Below are 15,820 nucleotides of genomic sequence, written 5' to 3'. Positions count from 1 at the left end.
TACTCTGGGTTTCACTAGAAACCTAAAGTACAAGTTACTTACCTTCGGTAACGAAATATCTGGTAGAGACATATTCTAGTTGCAGATTCCTTACCTTACCTTAGAATTCCCCCCAGGCGTCAGACTGGTGTAGGAGGCTGGCCTGGCTTGTAGTGGGTACCAGAGGTACTTACACCTTGTGCCAGGTCCAGTTATCCCTTATTAGTGTAGAAGAGGTGTGTCTAGCAGCTTAGACTGATAGAAGGTAGCTATGGCAAAGCAGCTTAGGCTGAACTTTATAATCCACTGTATGGTTACTTCCCTGTGGGGTTGTGAACCACCCTGTTTGGAGTTTTTTAGCTAACCAACAATGTGAGGTTATATTCTTAGAGTTTGTATTAGTAAATGTTAGTTTAGAGCAGTGGGATTGGTCCACTGGGCCAACAGGGATGCTGTCTCAAAGCCAGAGTTGGGCAAAAAGTTTGTCCATATGGCAATAAGAGAGAACAGGGTTGCTGTTTCTCTGGAGTTGGAGCAGGGCGGGGCTGCTGTCCTATAAGCTCCACACTAGGGCAGGGTTGCTGACCTAAGAGTTTTGAGGTAGTGCAGGGCTGCTGCACTAAAGTTTCTCTGGGAGGGCTTGTAGGAGGCTGGCCTGGCTTGCAGTGGGTACCAGAGGTACTTACACCTTGTGCCAGGTCCAGTTATCCCTTATTAGTGTAGAAGAGGTATTTCTAGCAGTTTAGACTGATAGAAGGTAGCTATGGCAAAGCACCTTAGGCTGAACTAGGAGACATGCAAAGCTCCTACTATACCACTTATATTATATGCACAATATCACAAGAAAACACAATACACAGATATACTAAAAATAAAGGTACTTCATTTTTATGACAATATGCCAAAAGTATCTCAGTGAGTACCCTCAGTAAGAAGGTAAGTAATATACACAAGTTATATGTACCCAAACCAAATTTAGGTAAGTAAGAGCAAAAAAAGTAATGTAAACAGTGTAGAATTACAATAGGTTGCAATAGGAGCACATAGGTATAGGGGCAACACAAACCAAATACTCCAAAAGTGGAATGCGAACCACATATGGACCCCAAACCTATGTGAGCTTGTAGAGGGTCGCTGGCACTGTAAGAAAACAGTGAGGGTCAGAAAAATACCCCACTCCAAGACCCTGAAAAGTAGGAGTAAAGTACACCTACTACCCCCAGAGAGCACAGAAAGTCGTGATAGGGGGATTCTGCAGGAAGAACTAACACCAGCAGTGCACTGACAACGGATTTCCGGACCTGAGTACCCGTAAGACAAGGGGACCAAGTCCAATAGTCACGACAGTGTCCAGGGGGGCAGGAGCCCAGGAAAACCCAACTGAAGGTGCAAGGACGCTTCCACCGGTTAGAAGAAGCTTGAAGTTCTGCAAGAAAGAAGAGGACTAGGAACATCTCGTTTGGAAGACAGATGTCCCATGTCGCGATGGAGCTTGCAGAGGTGTTCCCACGCAGAAAGACCGCAAACAAGCCTTGCTAGCTGCAAGGGTCGTGGTAGAGGTTTTTGGGTGCTGCTGAGGACCAGGAAGGACCAGGATGTCGCCTTTTGCAGGAGGAGACAGAGGGGGTGCTCAGCAACTTGGAGAGCCCTCAAAGGAGCAGGCAGCACCCGCAGAAGTACCCCAACAGGCACTTGGAAGAGGAGTGAACCCCTGGAACACCCTTATAATTCCCTAGTATATGGTACTGAGGTACCCAGGGTATTGGGGTTCCAGGAGATCCCTATGGGCTGCAGCATTTCTTTTGCCACCCATAGGGAGCTCTGACAATTCTTACACAGGCCCGCCACTGCAGCCTGAGTGAAATAACGTCCACTTTATTTCACAGCCATTTACCACTGCACTTAAGTAACTTATAAGTCACCTATATGTCTAACCTTCACCTGGTGAAGGTTGGGTGCTAAGTTACTTAGTGTGTGGGCACCCTGGCATTAGCCAAGGTGCCCCCACATCGTTCAGGGCAAATTCCCCGGACTTTGTGAGTGCGGGGACACCATTTCACACATGCACTATACATAGGTCACTACCTATGTATAGCGTCACAATGGTAACTCCGAACATGGCCATGTAACATGTCTAAGATCATGGAATTGTCACCCCAATGCCATTCTGGCATTGGGGAGACAATTCCATGATCCCCAGAGTCTCTAGCACAGACCCGGGTACTGCCAAACTGCCTTTCCCGGGGTTTCACTGCAGCTGCTGCTGCCGCCGCCAACCGCTCAGACAGGTTTCTGCCCTCCTGGGGTCCAGCCAGGCCTGGCCCAGGAAGGCAGAACAAAGGACTTCCTCAGAGAGAGGGTGTTACACCCTCTCCCTTTGGAAAAAGGTGTCGGGGCTGGGGAGGAGTAGCCTCCCCCAGCCTCTGGAAATGCTTTGATGGGCACAGATGGTGCCCATCTCTGCATAAGCCAGTCTACACCGGTTCAGGGATCTCCCAGCCCTGCTCTGGTGCGAAACTGAGCAAAGGAAAGGGGAGTGACCACTCCCCTGACCTGCACCTCCCAGGGGAGGAGCCCAGAGCTCCTCCAGTGTGCTCCAGACCTCTGCCATCTTGGAAACAGAGGTGTTGCTGGCACACTGGACTGCTCTGAGTGGCCAGTGCCAGCAGGTGACGTCAGAGACTCCTTCTGATAGGCTTTTACTTGTGTTACTAGCCTATCCTCCTTCCTAGGTAGCCAAACCTCCTTTTCTGGCTATTTAGGGTCTCTGCTTTGGGGAATTCTTCAGATAACGAATGCAAGTGCTCATCCGAGTTCCTCTGCATCTCTCTCTTCACCTTCTGCCAAAGGATCGACCGCTGACTGCTCAGGACGCCTGCAAAACCGCAACAAAGTAGCTAAGACGACTACTGCAACCTTGTATCGCTTCTCCTGCCGCCTTCGACTGTTTCCTGGTGGTGCATGATCTGGGGGTAGCCTGACCTCCTTTCTGCGCTAGGAGCTCTGAAGAAATCTCCTGTGGGTCGACGGAATCTTCCCCCTGCAACCGCAGACAACAAAAGACTGCATCACCGGTCCTCTGGGTCCCCTCTCAGCACGGCGAGCGTGGTCCCTGGAACTCAGCAACTCTGTCCAAGTGACTCCCACAGTCCAGTGACTCTTCAGTCCAAGTTTGGTGGAGGTAAGTCCTTGCCTCCCCACGCTAGACTGCATTGCTGGGTACCGTGTGATTTCCAGTTGCTCCGGCTCCTGTGCACTCTTCCAGGATTTCCTTCGTGCACAGCCAAGCCTGGGTCCCCGACACTCTAACCTGCAGTGCACAACCTTCTGAGTTGTCCTCCGGTGTCGTGGGACTCCTTTTTGTGTCTTCGGGTGGACACCGGTTCACTCCTCTTCCAAGTGCCTGTTCTGGTACTTCTGCGAGTGCTGACTGCTTCTGTGAGGGCTCCCTGACTTGCTGGGCGCACCCTCTGTCTCCTCATCCAAGTGGCGACATCCTGGTCCCTCCTGGGCCACAGCAGCATCCAAAAACCCTAACCCCGACCCTTGCAGGTGGCAAGGCGTGTTTGCAGTCTTTCTGCGTGGCAACACCTCTGCAAGCTTCTTCACGACGTGGGGCATCCATCCTCCAAAGGGGAAGTTTCTAGCCCTCTTCGTTCTTGCAGAATCCACAGCTTCTACCATCCTGTGGCAGCTTCTTTGCATCCTCAGCTGGCATTTCCTGGGCATCTGCCCACTCTCGACTTTGACGCGACTCTTGGACTTGGTCCCCTTGTTCCACAGGCACTCTCGTCCGGAAATCCACTTTGGTTGCTTTGCTGGTGTTGGTCTTCCTTGCAGAATTCCCCTATCACGACTTCTGTGCTCTCTGGGGAATATAGGTGCACTTTACACCTACTTTTCAGGGTCTTGGGCTGGGCTATTTTTCTAACCCTCACTGTTTTCTTACAGCCTCAGCGACCCTCTACAAGCTCACATAGGTTTGGGGTCCATTTGTGGTTCGCAGTCCACTTTTGGAGTATATGGTTTTTGTTGCCCCTATACCTATGTGCTCCTATTGCAATCTACTGTAACTTTACATTGCTTACATTACTTCCTTTTGCTATTACTGCATATTTTTGGTATTGTGTACATATATCTTGTGTATATTTGGCATCCTCATACTGAGGATACTCACTGAGATACTTTTGGCATATTGTCATAAAAATAAAGTACCTTTATTTTTAGTATATCTGTGTATTGTGTTTTCTTATGATATTGTGCATATGACACCAGTGGTATAGTAGGAGCTTTGCATGTCTCCTAGTTCAGCCTAAGCTACTTTGCCATAGCTACCTTCTATCAGCCTAAGCTGCTAGAAACACCTCTTCTACACTAATAAGGGATAACTGGACCTGGTACAGAGTGTAAGTACCCCTTGGTACCCACTACAAGCCAGGCCAGCCTCCTACACTTGGGACCGGTCGTTCCTGATCTTCTTGAGAACTCTGGGCAGAAGTGGTATAGGCGGAAAGGCAGAAAGGAGGCTGGACTTCCACTCGAGACGAAAAGCGTCTCCGAGCGAGTGCTGCCTTGGAAACTCAAACGTGCAAAGCAGCTGACATTGTGCGTTTTCTGCGGAGGCGAACAGATCTAACCAAGGCTCTTTTCACTGCTGAAAGAGACCTTCCACCGCCTCCGGATGGAGACGCCATTCGTGATTGGCTGTGCATCAACAGCTGAGTTTGTACGCTCTGGCGTTAAGGGAACCTGCCAGATGTTGAACCATCAGGGTAATGCCCTGATCTTCCAGCCATGTCCAGAGGCATAGTGCCTCCTGACAGAGGGTCCAGGACCCTATACCGCCGTTTGTTGCAGTACCACATGGCGGTAGTATTGTCCGTGAACACCTGCACTACTTTCCCTTTGAGAGAGGGAAGGAATGCTTTCAACGCAAGCCTGATTGCTTGGAGCTCCAGAAGATTGATACGGAGCCCAGACTCCCCTGGAGACCAGAGGCCTCTAATCTCCGCCTCTCCCATGTAGGCCGCCCCAACCCAGAAGTGACTTTTCTGTCACTATAGAGAGATCTGGTTGGGGAAGGGAGAGGGGTCTGCCGTGGACACAATGCGGATTTGAAAGCCGCCACTGCAGGTCTTTCACAGTCCCCTATGAGATCTGGACCCTGTCGGAGAGATTCCCCTGATGCTGCGCCCACTGGAACTTCCTGTCCCACTGCAGAGCCCGCATATGCCATCTGGCATGTGTTACTAGCAGGATGCAGGCGGCCATGAGGCCCAGCAGCCTCAGAGTTAGTCTCACCAAAACCTAAGACCGAGGCCAAAAGATCAGAATCATAGCCTGAAAGTCTTGGACTTGCTTTTCGGGAGGATAAGCCCGAAACTGCACTGTTTCCAGAACAGCTCTGATGAAAGGGAGCGTCTGAGAGGGAGTCAGGTGTGACTGCGGCACGTTTATAGTGAACCCCAGCGTGTGCAGGAGGTTCGCCGTAGTCTGAAGGTGAGAGATGATTTTCTGGGGCGAGTCCACCTTCAACAGCCAGTCGTCAAGGTAGGGGAAGACAGACGCCTAACCTGCGCAGATAAGCTGCAACCACTGCATCACTTTCGTGAACACCCGAGGGGCGCTGGTAAGGTCGAAGGGGAGCACAGTAAACTGAAAGTGCTCGTGACCTACTATGAATTGTAGGTAACATCTGTGGGCAGGCAGGATGGGGATGTGGAAATAAGCGTCCTGCAAGACCAACGCTACCATCTAGTCTTCTGGGTCTAAGGCAGGCAGAACCTGAGCCAGGATGAGCATTTTTAATTTCTCCTTCTTGAGTAAGTAGTTCAGGTCCCGAAGGTCTAGGATAGGACGTAAGCCCTTGTCCTTTTTCGGCACCAGAAAGTAGCGTGAATAACAACCACGACCTACTTCGGGTACAGGGACCTTTTCTATAGCTCCCTTGGCCAAGAGAGCTGCGACTTCCTGGCAGATAAGTGCCAAATGATCATCTGGAAGGTGACTGAAGGATGGAGGCATGGCTGGTGGAGCAGATTCGAAAGGGAGGGAGTAGCCCTTTCGAACTATCTACAAAACCCACCTGTCCGTAGTGATGGATTTCCAGTGAGGCAGGTGATGGCGGATGCTGTCGCCAATTGGATGGGAGTGAGGGGACAGACTAGGAGGGTTTGGAGGCTGCAGTGGGGGCAGAGGTGGACTGGGCAGACCTCTGGTTTCCTGTCCCACACCCATGTGGGATTCCATGTCCCCAGACATGCAGAGGCTGGACAGCGTGGGTGGCACGGTGGCTGGATGGAGGACGTGACAGGGATCCCCTTCCGCTGCCATGAAAGGGGAGAAAAGTGGACTTTGGGGGGCAAGGGGCAGAGGAAAGACCAAGGGACCGAAAATAGCCTGGAAATCCCTGAATCTCTCCAAGGCAGAGTCCGCTTTGTCTCCAAAGAGATGGGAGCCATCAAAAAGCATGTCCATGAGTGACTGCTGGACATCCCCAGAAAAACCAGAAGTACGCAACCAGGCATAGCGTCTCAAGGCCACCGTCGTAGCAACCGATCTGGCCAGAGAGTCGGTCATGTCCAGCCCACAACTGATTGTAAACTTTGCCGCATCTCTCCCATCGTTCACAGCTTGGGAGACGATAGCACGGGCTTCCTCCGGTATCTGCGGCAGGACTTGCGCAACCGTATCCCACAAAGAGGGGGTAAAGTGGCCCATAAGGCATGCAGTGTTCACAGACAGCAGTGCGAGACTGGATGAAGAAAACAACTTCTTACCAAACTGTTCCAATCTTTTTGATTCCCTGTCCGGGGGTGTGGAAGGGAATGCACCTGAAGAAGAAGCCTGGATGACAAGACTCTCAGGGGTGGGGTGTTGGGACAGGAATTTAGGGTCGTTCAGAGCGGGCTGATGGTGGCGTGTGGTAGTCCTATTCACAGGAACCCCTGTGTTGGGTTTGGACCAGGTACCCTAAAGGACATCAGTGAGGGCTTCATTGAATGGCAAAAGGGGTTCTGAAGTAGAAACCCCAGTCTGAAGCACGACCTGACCTCAACAGTAGGCCAAGGACCTCAGCTGCCCTACTGACCACCATACCATAAGTCGCTCATCCCACCTTAACCACGGTAGGAGGAGACAGCATGCCAGCATCGGGAGAAGTATCCAGACCACTGGCGTCGCCCAATTCCTGAACCCAGTCCAAAGATGGGTCATCCTGGTATTCATAAGAGTCCAGAGACGCCTTCAATCCCTCCCCAAATTCGTACCCATAAGAAAAAGGGTCCAAAACCGATCTGGGGCGAATCGGCCCCATCGAAGACAAAGGCGGCGTCGGGAGACACTGCTCCGACTCAGAGTCGTCGGGGATAAGGATTGGGTCGACGTCGATAGTGGGCTCTACCGACGTCTGCCGCGTCGACTATCGACCCGGTGCCGGTGAAGGTCTCCAGGGTGCGACCGTTGCAGGTGCGGATCCGCGAGTGGATCTGGAGGTGACCTCGGTGGCCGGAGCCGGAGCCAAAGCCGCTGGTGCAGAACCCGAAGGCCCCTCAACGAACCCCTTGGGCCCGAAGGCGCCGTATTGGGGTCAGTCCACCCAAAGATGAGGCCCATGGCCTCATAAAATTCTTTAAGCTGGGTGGGGGTCACTCCGGGACTCTCGGGGAAGCCCGGAGCCGACCCAGACGCAGGCTCCAAGGACGGAGGCCTTGAGCATCGACGCTCCTCCCGCGTCGCGTCTGCCGAGCGACAGGGCGAAGTCGGAGAGCGATGGGATCGCTTTGACTACTACTTCTTCTTACCTTGACCCGAGGATTTTGAAGACGAGGAGTGGTGATGGCTCAGCGAACGGTCTCGAGACTTTCCTCCCGATCGAGACCATAACTTACGCGGAGTCGAGTGCTGGGCTGCCATTAGCTTTAGGGACTGCTCTTTCAAAGCCTTCGGGTGCATGGCCCGGCACTCAGAGCACTTCTTCGGGTCGTGGTCGCGCTCGAGACACCACAGAAAAACCCGATGAGGATCCGTCACCGACATCGTGCAGTGACAGTCCTCACACAGCTTGAAACCGGTCTTCTGTGACATCCTCGACGCACCAAATACCTCACTGGAAAAGTCGACAAAACAGTCGAAGTCGGTCAAAAACAGACCAGGGTAGCTCTTCTCCAGATCAGCGTGTGGCGCGGAAAGAAAAGAACTGACGTCACTGCGAGAAGGCAGCGTCTATATACTACTCCCGACGTCATCACGGCGACTACGACGCCAACAACGCCCGTAGAGTCATCTGACGCGCAAGGGTATTGCTTGAAGAAAAATCTCCGGATGCAGTCTGACACCTGGGGGAGATTGTAAGGTAAGGTAAGGAATCTGCAACTAGAAGTCTCTATCAGATAGGGTCAATTCACCAATCAACTGTTTTTTGCACTAACCTTGGGTCCTGTGTGACTTTTGTGACAATCTTATATGCGCCCGTAGGTAGCACATAGCACTTTTGGAATGGATTTATTAGGCACTTTATGCATCTTGAAAACTGTAGGAAGCACTTATAAACGGATTAGGCTGGTATAATTGGCATTTTGTGCTTCTCAACTTTGACCCTTGACCTTGCTGTCAAATATATGACTGGTACACAACGTTGTAGGTAGCTTACAGTGCTTATGAGAGGTTTAGGTAGGCACCTTATGCACTTTGTAAGCTGCAGGAAGCTCATAGCACTTTGAACGGATTAGAAGTGTTCATTATAGCCTTAGAACCCACCTTAGCGGGCTCTACTGGCTATTAAAGGCCCACTCCCGCGTTAAACGCCCGAGCAAAAGACGAGGGCCTGTAACAAGGGAGAGGGCCTTTAATAGCCGGTAGAGCCCACTATGGCGGGTTTAAAGGCTATTAGAACATTCTGCCATTAGAGGGCAGAATGTTCTCATAAATAAAACAAAGGCTTCACGGAACCGGAGGGGATTAAAATCCCCTCAGGCTCCATGAGGCTTTGTTCACAGCTGTTGCTGTGAACAAAGAAGATTGGAATGTTGGCGCTGCGGGCTTTTATCGGCCCGGTTGTTTTCAATGGAGCTGCCAACATTCCAATGTTCTAATATGCATTATGCACTTTTTATGAACTTTATTCAGATTATAGCGCTCAACAGCTGAAAAAGCCTTGGCCAACACAAACAGAGCTGAATTTGAAATAAAACTCATAAAGGTTCTATTTAAGGCAAATCCTTGCTGAGCCATAATTTTTCTTATTTTAGGTGCTTTATTCATTTTGAACACGCATAATTTTGGCACTTCAGGTGACTTTTCAGAGTCTGACAAATGTGTATGATGTCTTGCTGCCAGTACCATAAAATACACCTGTAGCCGTGTTCTGATCTTGACGAATAAGGAGTAAAGAGTAGAACCAAGAAGGGTTTAGCCGTTTTTAAGCCGAGAGAATATTTTCCTAAATATGGTCATGCAACATAAGTAACTTTTTAAAGTCCATATATTTGGTATTATGCTATCGTTTTTATCTGTATACTTGTTTGATTTTATTGTTTGACTGCTGACCAAGGGTACACATGTAATGGTTTTAATTAACGGCATATGTAAATAAATACATCAATAAATAGACGGTGCATGAAAGGGCACAAGAGCTGTACAGATCCATCAACCCAAGATGCAGGAGGCGGCCAGAAGCTTTAGGGAGCTAGAGTTCTGGGGGGAAAAAAACAGGAACTTTAAGGAGAGTATAGGTGAGAAATGGCAGCTGGGAGAGAGGGAACCATCATGTCAGAAGCTGCAAAGAGACCCAAAGGTGCTAGGCAACCAGGATTGGCAGTGGAAGCCACACGGCAGAAGGTGACACAAAACTTACAGGGACTTCAGGGGCTGTGGAGTGCCCAGATGATGCAGGAATGCTACATTCTAAAGCGTCAGGTCAGATGTAAATGTGACCCACAATGCGATAAGGACAGGAGCTGCAAGGAGAGAATGTGACGTTGTTGCCAGAGATGCCGAATTCGGAACCAGGGAACCAAGTTGGAGTCTCAGCATCGGCTCAATGCCCTGCGATTCTGTCCGACTCACTTAATCGCTCGCGCCTAACAAATGGATGTGACATTGTGTAATGTAACTGGTGCTAATGACAAGTGCTCCAAAACCTTCGGCTGAAGTTCACACTTTAATAAAACTGAAAAACGTCCTCAGCACAGAACCCGCAGCAATAAGTACAGGTAGTAGCTTGGAACTGGAGGAAGAACCAGGTGCTACACTGTGAGCCATGATCATCAGGGTGAGCTCAAGCTGTAGGAAGGCCAGAAACTAAAGGGATGCCAAGGATGGTACAGGAGGCGTGTGGTACATTTGATGAGAAAAAGGCCTTAGGGGAGGCCAGGAATGATGAAGGCAGTTAAGGTAAACTGGGTCCACGAGCTACAGGGACACAAGGGTCACACGAAGCCCTTAGTCCATAAGTTTCAGTCAGATAAAGAGCTCTATTGGGGGCCAGAAACTGCAAAGAAGGCCAGGATTTACAGTGGTAAAAATGTGACAAGAGCACCCAAGAACCATTTTTGGAAGAAAGCTACACGGGGCTTTAGGAAGTCTTTTATATCAACCTTGCACGTATTCTGCTGCGTCCATCACGGTGTGTTATCCACTTCCACCCCGAACTGCAGAGTTTGCTCCTGACCATCATTCACTGCCACTCTGGCACCACTCAGCCTCTGGTGCAGACACACCTGTACTCGTGCCTTTGCATATGCTTGTTGATTTGATTTTCAAGCACTGACAAAACAAACCTTTTCCAAAATTAGCAAAATGGCCAAAGTATGTGTGTATACACATAATAGAGTCATCTTGTAATAGAATTACTTATGTTTCTAAGAAATACCATTACAAAATGTCCGCCATGCATTTGTGCATGGCAGCAAATTGGGCAAAAAAATAAAAATAATAATAACATTTGCGAAGTCAGGTCTGCGCCCGGTATCAAAGGCAAGACCTATTGGTTTGGCTAATACCTGCTCTATTGCATGTTCTATCACACTAAGGTACTGGTGCAGCCTGAACTTACCTTTAATTGTTGTTAATAATTTGCATAAGTTTGGAAGATCACAGCAGACAACTAGTACTTTTTTGTCTACAAATCAGTATGACGCGAACTTGTCCATCAAAAAAGATGGTCACTTAATAATAATTACACTTTCATCAATACACTGTAGCACAGCGAGTTCGCTTTCAGTTGTAGAGTAGAAAAACAAACTCGCATAAAAAAAAAAAAACACAAAATCAAAGCTGCAGAATACTGTGCAGCACTAGTGTTTACATTATTAAAGAGAAATATGTGGAGCAAAATGATTATTTATGACTGTGCAGAGATTCGAGAGCGTGAAAATTAAGGCATGCAACTTACATCGGAGCAGACACTCTGCGCTGCAGTTTGCATGCTAGGTGGAACTGTTGGTGCTTTGCCAGTTGTTGTAGCATTGCCTGTAGGTGCTGGCACATTGAAACCGTGGCCGGGAACCTCTGCACGACCCGCAGCAGTGGTAAAAACGGTTGGTGCTGTCAAGAGCCGAGGGGCGTGAAGTTGTACCACTGCATCAGGGGCAAGGAGAATGGGCTGACCTGTTTGAAAGACAGGATGCATTTAAAAACAAGCATTTGGAAAGGCAATAGGTCTCGTCTTTGGGACCTATTCGCTTGGCTAATTTGTTTTAGCAATATGTTACTGTATGTACATTCCATATTTTACCAAAGTAAAGACTTTGAATTTGTTAAGATGTGTAAAGTTCTTTGCTTTCGTGTAGTCCTGTGCTGTAATTAGAATTGTCTACTAAGTACTGACAAAGTCAAGAACTCTCATCTCTAAAAGGCGGCGTTACTGAATTTTCCAATGCTTGCATGGTACCTGTGAGCTGAATCGCATTTAAGTGTCGGAGTAAGTTCTGACTTATCAGCTCTGATTGTGCAAATGTCTATATAATGGGGTACAATTGACAGCTCTGGAGCTACGACTGATGTCAGTTTGAGTCAGATGTCGATAACAGCGTTCAGACTACAATATCATCTAATTCTAGGCCTCTCTCCACTGTGCACATACGTACCATTTGTAATTAACAATTCTAAGTATTTTCAACAAAATCACTGTGGTTGCTCATAGATATCAAACTGCTACCAAGCACTCACAAAGCAAATCAATAGGTCTGGCTTGTTTCAGGGATACGTTTGTTATTGAGCAATATGTCTGGATACAATAACAGAAAACACACAAAAGGCACCTAGAGGCTGGTCAGGAAACATGCTTTGTAAAGGGCACAATTGCATTTCGCATATTTTAAGCAACACACTTAAGCACTGAGTGGCTATATGGGTGTATGACTAGGTATGTGAGAGGCTGTATGCATGTGTAAGTGGTTTTGTAAGTTTGTCAGTGGGTGTGACAGAGCTTGTATAGGTATGTGAATGGATGTCTGAGTAACTTTTTATATTTGTTATGGGCTGTTTCAGTGATGTATGACTGTATGTAGATGAGTTGGTTGTTTTATGGCTGTGTGTGAGTTTGTATGAATGTGTGAATGAGTGTGTAAGTTCTATATTAGCGTGTGTCTGGGTAATGAAGTAGCTGTATCAGTGTAAGAGTGAGAATTTAGCTGTAGAGGTTTGACACTGTGTGAGTGGATGTGTGAGATGTTAGAGGGTGCGTCTGCATGGGTGTGTGTAGGAGGCTGGCCTGGCTTGTAGTGAGTACCAGAGGTACTTACACATTGTGCCAGGTCCAGTTATCCCTTATTAGTGTAGAAGAGGTGTTTCTAGCAGCTTAGGCTGATAGAAGGTAGCTATGGCAAAGCAGCTTAGGCTGAACTAGGAGACATGTAAAGCTCCTACTATACCACTGGTGTCATATGCACAATATCATAAGAAAACACAATACACAGAAGTACTAAAAATAAAGGTACTTTAGTACCTCAGTACCCTCAGTATGAGAATATGTTATATACATAAGATATATGTACACAAACCAAAATTATGCAGGTAATAGCAAGAAAAGTAATGCAAGCAGTGTAAAATTACAGTAGATTGCAATAGGAGCACATAGGTATAGGGGCAACACAAACCATATACTCCAAAAGTGGAATGCAAACCACGAATGGACCCCAAACCTATGTGAGCTTGTAGAGGGTCGCTGGGACTGTAAGAAAACAGTGAGGGTTAGAAAAATAGCCCACCCCAAGACCCTGAAAGGTAGGTGTAAAGTGCACCTACTACCCCCAGAGAGCACAGAAGTCGTGATAGGGGGATTCTGCAGGAAGAACAAACACCAGCAATGCAACAACAATGGATTTCCGGACCTGAGTACCTGTAAGACAAGGGGACCAAGTCCAATAGTCGCGACAGTGTCGAGACTGGGCAGGAGCCCAGGAAATGCCAACTGAGTGTGCAAGGAAGCTGCCACCTGTTGGAAGAAGCTTGTAGTTCTGCAAGAAAGAGGAGGACTAGGAACCCCACGCAGAAAGACCGCAAACAAGCCTTGCTAGCTGCAAGGGTCACGGTAGAGGTTTTTGGGTGCTGCTGTGGCCCAGGAGGGACCAAGATGTCGCCACTTGGATGAGGAGACAGAGGGGCGCCCAGCAACTCAGGGAGCCCTCACAGAAGCAGGCAGCACCCGTCGAAGTACCTGAACAGGCACTTGGAAGAAAAGTGAACCGGAGTCCACCCGAAGTCACAAAAGGGAGTCCCACGACGCCGGAGAACAACTCAGAAGGTTGTGCACTGCAGGAAGGACTGTCGGGGACCCAGGCTTGGCTGTGCACGAAGGAAATCCTGGAAAAGTGCACAGGAGCCGGAGCAGCTGCAAATCACGCAGTACCCAGCAATGTAGTCTAGCGTGGGGAGGCAAGGACTTACCTCCACCAAACTTGGACTGAAGAGTCACTGGACTGTGGGAGTCACTTGGACAGAATTGCTGAGTTCCAGGGACCACGCTCGTCGTGCTGAGAGGGGACCCAGAGGACCAGTGATGCAGTCTTTTGGTGCCTGCGGTTGCAGGGGGAAGATTCCGTCGACCCACGGAAGATTTCTTCAGAGCTCCTGGTGCAGAGAGGAGGCAGGCTACCCCCAGAGCATGCACCACCTGGAAACAGTCGAGAATGCTGGCAGGATGAAGCGATACAAGGTTGCTAGTAGTCGTCTGGCTACTTAGTTGCGGTTTTGAAGGCGTCCTGAGCAGTCAGCAGTCCTTGGTAGAAGGTGAAGAGGGAGATGCATAGGAACTCTGATGAGCTCTTGCATTCGTTATCTGGTGAGATCCCCAAAGCAGAGACCCTAAATAGCCAGAAAAGGAGGTTTGGCTACCAGGTTAGGAGGATTGGCTACCAAGAGAGGTAAGAGCCTATCTGAAGGAGCCTCTGACGTCACCTGCTGGCACTGGCCACTCAGAGCAGTCCAGTGTGCCACAGACATCTCTGTTTCCAAGATGGCAGAGGTCTGGGACACCCTGGAGGAGCTCTGGGCACCTCCCCTGGGAGGTGCAGGTCAGGGGAGTGGTCACTCGCCTTTCCTTTGTCCAGTTTCGCGCCAGAGCAGGGCTGGGGGACCCCTGAACCGGTGTAGACTGGCTTATGCAGAGATGGGCACCATCTGTGCCCATCAAAGCATTTCCAGAGGCTGGGGGAGGCTACTCCTCCCCAGCCTTCACACCTATTTCCAAAGGGAGAGGGTGTTACACCCTCTCTCAGAGGAAATCCTTTGTTCTGCCTTCCTGGGCCAGGGCTGCCTGGACCCCAGGAGGGCAGAAACCTGTCTGAGGGGTTGGCAGCAGGAGCTACAGTGGAGACCCCGGAAAGGCAGTTTGGCAGTACCCGGGTTCTGTGCTAGAGACCCGGGGGATCATGGAATTGTCCCCCAATGCCAGAATGGCATTGGGGTGACAATTCCATGATCTTAGACATGTTACATGGCCATGTTCGGAGTTACCATTGTGACGCTGTACATAGGTAGTGACCTATGTACAGTGCACGCGTGTAATGGTGTCCCCGCACTCACAAAGTCCGGGGAATTTGCCCTGAACAATGTGGGGGTACCTTGGCTAGTGCCAGGGTGCCCACACACTAAGTAACTTTGCACCCAACCTTCACCAGGTGAAGGTTAGACATATAGGTGACTTATAAGTTACTTACGTGCAGGGGTAAATGGCTGTGAAATAACGTGGACGTTATTTCACGGAGGCTGCAGTGGCAGGCCTGTGTAAGAATTGTCAGAGCTCCCCATGGGTGGAAAAAGAAATGCTACAGCTCATAGGGATCTCCTGGAACCCCAATACCCTGGGTACCTCAGTACCATATACTAGGGGATTATATGGGTGTACCAGTATGCCAATGTGAATTGGTAAATTTAGTCACTAGCCTGTTAGTGACAAATTTGGAAAGCAGAGAGAGCATAACCACTGAGGTTCTGGTTAGCAGAGCCTCAGTTAGACAGTTAGGCATCACACAGGGAACACATACAGGGCACATACGTATGAGCACTGGGGCCCTGTCTGGCAGGGTCCTAGTGACACATAGACTAAAACAACATATATACAGTGAAATAGGGGGATAACATGCCAGGCAAGATGGTACTTTCCTACAGTGTGTATATATGGGAGTTTAACGATTGTCTGAGTGTGTTAGTGGGTATGTGAGTGGATATGTGAGCGGGTGCATGCGGGTGTGTGACTGTGTATGTGTGCCAGTGGGTGTTTAAGCTTATGTGTGGGTGTATCAGTGTTTGAGTGGGTGTTTGAGTGGGTGTCTGAATGAGTGTATATGTGTGGTTGCATCGATGTGTGATGGGAATGTGAGCAATTGCATGGGTATGTAAG

At 49.2% G+C, this 15,820-nt stretch overlaps 1 protein-coding gene across 6 annotated transcripts in view; it reads right to left on the bottom strand.

The window, feature by feature from the left end:
• The window catches only part of ATF6 (activating transcription factor 6), a 1,225,231-nt gene that overhangs the window by 888,221 nt on the left and 321,190 nt on the right, over window positions 1-15,820 (bottom strand). For all 6 annotated transcript variants that reach the window (XM_069231066.1, XM_069231064.1, XM_069231068.1 and 3 more), the window contains one exon: window positions 11,372-11,586. In XM_069231066.1, the coding sequence (XP_069087167.1) occupies window positions 11,372-11,586 (215 nt within the window). The remainder of the gene's footprint in view (window positions 1-11,371; window positions 11,587-15,820) is intronic.

The sequence above is a fragment of the Pleurodeles waltl genome, chromosome 4_2, assembly GCF_031143425.1.
Source record: "Pleurodeles waltl isolate 20211129_DDA chromosome 4_2, aPleWal1.hap1.20221129, whole genome shotgun sequence".
NCBI classification, from domain to species: domain Eukaryota; kingdom Metazoa; phylum Chordata; class Amphibia; order Caudata; family Salamandridae; genus Pleurodeles; species Pleurodeles waltl.
This window is presented reverse-complemented; position numbering and strand designations above follow the sequence as displayed.